Source organism: Pinus tabuliformis, chromosome 5_2 (genome assembly GCF_031772625.1).
Source record: "Pinus tabuliformis cultivar Carrire ecotype Pingquan chromosome 5_2, CPIR1, whole genome shotgun sequence".
In the NCBI taxonomy this organism is placed as follows: domain Eukaryota; kingdom Viridiplantae; phylum Streptophyta; class Pinopsida; order Pinales; family Pinaceae; genus Pinus; species Pinus tabuliformis.
The window spans coordinates 588157794-588162673 of NC_142306.1; the positions used below are offsets into that span (position 1 = coordinate 588157794).

Sequence of the window (4880 nt, forward strand, 5' to 3'; positions counted from 1 at the left end):
CCATAACTGGAAACCAATTTTCTACCTTTCAAGCACATGTCCATGAATGTAGCACATATCCACATAATTTCATATAAGATTAGGGTTAAGAAGACTTCCTATATTCATGCAAAGCACTCCTTCGTTTAGAACTATGGTCTCCAAACATAGCCAAAGTAATTCCCACCCAATTATTTTCTTTTACCTTTTACCTTGTTGCGATTGAGTTTTATTAAGTACTATCACATCACCCAACTATTAGTTATATAAACAAATCAACTGTTACCATGTCATGCTAATACCAAACATGTTTCCCTAAAATTATTCACACATGTTAGTCACACATCCCAAAGATAAAGACATCATATCTATTGATTTGAAATCAACATTTACCAAGACTAACGTCCATGTCATAATTTGCAATTAAATCACATTCATTAGTCATAATACTACAACTAGCACCTACTTTCACTTAAGTACATATAAGTTGTCTTAGCACATAATGTGTTAGTACAACCATATTAAAACAAGATCATTCCTTCATTCAATCTTATAGACACATACTCATGTCATGCAATTAATCAAACATTCAAGCAACCTATAAACATACCATGTTCGATAAACCAAATAGATAACATAATCAAACTCATACCTCAATGCATCTCAGGGGAGGCTACCACATCTTGGCAAGTTAGTTCAGATTAGTACAAAACAATATCACAAGTACATCAATTCATACCTGAATACCATAACCATAGCCATCTACACAGGTCGATCTAGATTAGCATGCTACATACAATATCAAGATCTTAAATGTAATAACCATAATAATCATGTGTATGACCACAATTCATACAACAACAAGTTACTACCATTCATGACTATCTGACACATCTGCATGTGACCACAGTGATTAACTAGCATCTATCATGTATATATAACCATAACAACGATAGATGGCAAGTATGCATATATCCACAAGGCATAGAACAATGATTAACCATCATACCTGCATACCTGCATACCCAACATATAAACCTGTATGACAATATTCTCTTATCCCAAGATCTAGTGCTACAACCTTGCTCTAATGATATGCATCTCCTACTCTATCTCAACCAACATATCTTTCTCTCTGGAAAAATCAATATATATTTCATTAATGTGCAGTTACATATGAGTCTGTTAGATACAGTGTTCTTCAATAATGCAGTCTGAGCAATACCTCGCAGGGCATGCATTTTCAGTTCATTCTATATATGCTATACATCATAACAAAAAACCAAAAATTGCAGTGATGTCTGTGGAGAGCTGTCAAAATACATATAAATATTTAGTTGTCTATTTGCTGATCCAGGGTTGGGTATCCTGGATCTATGTAAGGCCGGTGATAGTATTTATGCTCCCGCTGATCAATAGTCTCTGTAATCTCCCATAGTCCTCGGTCCATCAGCGCTGCCTCCTTGGAAAGTTTATCGACACCTTTATTGTGCTCCCTGTAAATGTGAGAGATAGAAATGTAGTTAAATTCTGCCTTGAGAACGAGTGCTTCTTGTAGAATAGTGCTGAGGGAGTGCATGTGACATCTAGCTGTGCCATTCAACCAATTAACAATGATCTGAGAATCTCCATAAATGTTGATGTTTATGCAATGGTGTCTTAATGCAAAATGTAGAAGATGATGCAGTGTAATCAATTCAGCAAAATTGTTTGTGCCGACACCCAAGCCAGCCTTGATGCAGTAATGGTGGGTCTCTGATACATGGAGAATGATACCGCCTCCGCAGCTTTGTTGATTAGCCGCTTCGTCAAAAAAAGCCCAGGGCGAGCTTGTGTCTATGAGGGGGGGCGGGGCAGGCTGCCGAGCAGGCGGAGGGGCGGGTTCAGGCAGCTCTTTTAAGGCAACTACAATGCTAGCTTCTATAACAGGCCAGTGGATGGGCTTATCATCAAAGATGGCTCGGTTACAGGCTTTCCAAATAGCCCAGTTGATTATGATGGGGAGGTTTATCAGTTTGGAACCTTTGTATTTCTTTTCCCAATCATTCCAAGCCATTGTGACGTCCTGTCCCGCCCATTCACCATTGTAATTTATTTGCGCACGGAGGTTTCGCCACAGGTCAACCGTTGCTCGGCATCTCATAAATATGTGATCTGTGGTTTCCGAATTCTCTTTACAGAGCACACATCGAGTAGGTCCGTGTATAGCTCTCTTCGCCAGCTGTTCACCTGTGGGTACCTTGTGCCTTAGTATGCACCAATTGAACAATTTCGAACGGGGTGAGGTAGTACATTTCCATATATTTTGCCACCAGAATGAGATATCTCCAGGCTTTCGGTGATCAATGAGGTATTTATATCCTTCCTTAGGGGTATATATCCCGTGCTCTGCGCGATGCCAAATCAATTCATCCGGTCCCTCCAGGATGCGGATGTGGGCTTCCATCAAGGCATCTCTGTATCCATCCCATATGGCGTGCCATCTTCTCGGAATGTTCAATTGCTCTGTCGATTTCCATGCTTGGTGGAAAATATCAGTTTGAGTTGGGTCAGCTAACTGTGAGATAACCTTAATGTTTTGTGCTGCTAGATGTGCAATTAATTCCTGAGGGAGTATATGTCTGCCCCCACAGCCGGACCAAGGATCCATCCCTATTCTTGCACAGTTACCATCCCTGATGAGTGGTAAGGAGTTCAGAAGAGCTTTCCAGATCGATGAAATGCCTACTTTATTCCAAGAAGGCAGTCTTGCCTAGTCTAATATGCTGAGCGGCCATATATACTTATGGAATGTGATGTTGGTCCATAGACTGTGGGAAGTGAGGAGAGCCCATCCCATTTTACCGGCCAGAGCTTTTGCAAATAACGGAAGGTCCTTCAGCCCCCACCCACCCCACTTTTTGGGCAGGGTAATCTTGTGCCATCCAATCCATGCGAAGATTCGCTTATCTTGGTTCCCTGCCCATAGATATCGATTGCATAACTGTTGCAGTTTAGCTAATATGTTACGGGGGATCCATGCCATAGCCATCCAGAATACCGGGGTGGCTTCCAGGACAGCTTTTATCAGGATTAATCTCCCTGCTCTGGAGAGATACCTATGACACCAGCAAGATAATCTTTTTTCGATCTTCGCCACGAGCCATACCCAATCAGCAATCCTCTGACTTGTAGGTTTGAGCCAGTACCCAAGATATTTTAGACCTCTATCCAGAGGCTGATGTGCGAACGGAAAAGCTCTTCTAGCAGCAAGTGATTCATTTTCAGATGTGTCAACCATGGTGATGGTGGATTTTGTACGGTTTACTTCCATCCCTGTTGCTGTAGAGAACAGATCGAGTAGTCGAGAGAATGTCGATGTGTCCTGTATACTTCCATCCAGTAATATCAAGACATCGTCTACAAAAAGAAGATGTGTGATATAGCATATGTCTGATATTTTAAGGCCTCGAATAGAATTCTCCCTGCTAGCAGTGATCAGAAGCCTACTAAGAGCTTCAATTACCAATAGAAAGAGTAATGGCGAGAGAGGGCATCCCTGACGGAGGCCTCTTTCAGAGTGAAAGAAATGGGAGGCCGATCCATTGATCAGTATACTAAATGTGGGGGAGGTGATGCATGCCATAATCCAAGTTATTAATGACATTGGAAAACCGACCTGAATGAGGATCATTTTGATATACAACCAGCTAACACGATCAAATTCCTTGGAGAGATCAATTTTCAGCAGGATGCACTTGAGGTGTTTTGTCCAGATGGAGTGAATTGCTTCCTGAGCAGATCCAATGGCTTCATGAATCTGTCGATTTTTGAGAAAAGCAAATTGTTGAGGTGATATATGCCTGGAGAGAATGGGCTTAATCCGGTTTGCTATGATCTTCGAAATGATTTTGTAGAGCACATTACAGAGAGATATGGGGCGGAAATCATCAAAGGATGATGGGTTGTCAGTTTTGGGAATGAGGGCAATAAATGTTGAGTTTATGGCATGATAGATGCTTCCCGAAGATCTGTTCTCCTCTACCACTTTGAGAATGTCTTCTCCCAGGAGATCGAAGAAGGCTGAGTAGAATTCAATGGTCCATCCATCCGGGCCTGGGCTCTTCTCCTTTTTGAACCATTTAATTGTGCTCTCCAATTCAGCCAAGGTGACAGGGGCTTCCAGATCCTCTAGATCTTCTCCTGCTACAAATCTTGGGAATTTGGTAGCCACATTGATGATTTCCGCCAGATTTGCACCCCTAGGACTCTTGTATAGATTCCTGAAGTGAGTGGTGCCCAAGTTAGATAGCTTATTGAAAGTATCAGCTTGTCCTCCCTCAGGGAGTGGAAGGTTCCAGATTGTATTTGCCACTTTTCTTCCCTTGGCAAAATTGTGAAAAAATCTGGAATTCTCATCTCCAGCCTTCAGCCAAATGGCTCTACTGCGGAGTCTGATGGATTCCTCCCTACCCTTAAGTATGGTATTCTTCTGGTTTTCCAAATCCACCAGTCGAGCATTGTCATTTTGAGAAAGGAAACCAAGGTTTCTCTCGTCCAGTAGGCTATTCAATTCATCTTCCACCTTGATAAGCTGCTCATCTTCAGTCTTCTTTTTTGCTTTTGCCCAGTTGATCACCAAATGTTTTAATTCTGTGAGGTTTTTAACGAATCCCCTTGCCATCGTGGATTCTCTATCAATGGGATGATCCCTCTAGAAAGATGTGATCGGAGCGGTGAAGCTGGGATCTTGTAGCCACACATGGTTAAATTTGTATGGCGCTTTTGGCTTCTGTTCAGGTCCACGAATTTCCAGAGCTATAGGAGAGTGGTCAGAGATGCCACTAGTACTAACCCACTGTTTATATGAGTGCAGCCGTTGAATCAGTGGTTCTTTCATGAGGAATCTATCCAATCTTCTG

The 4880-nt window shown here is 41.9% G+C and overlaps 1 protein-coding gene across 1 annotated transcript; it reads right to left on the reverse strand.

Annotated features, from left to right (window-relative positions):
• Positions 1–1312: 1312 nt before the first annotated feature.
• Positions 1313–2629, reverse strand: LOC149160356 (uncharacterized). The gene has a single exon (XM_089434596.1). It carries the CDS (start codon positions 2627–2629, stop codon positions 1313–1315), a length of 1317 nt encoding a protein of 438 aa, XP_089290722.1.
• Between the last annotated feature and the right edge of the window lie 2251 nt (positions 2630–4880).

Excerpts from the sequence above, each read along its gene's own strand:
- LOC149160356 (XM_089434596.1), bottom strand. The coding sequence starts at position 2,629 with ATGGATCCTTGGTCCGGCTGTGGGGGCAGACATATACTCCCTCAGGAA.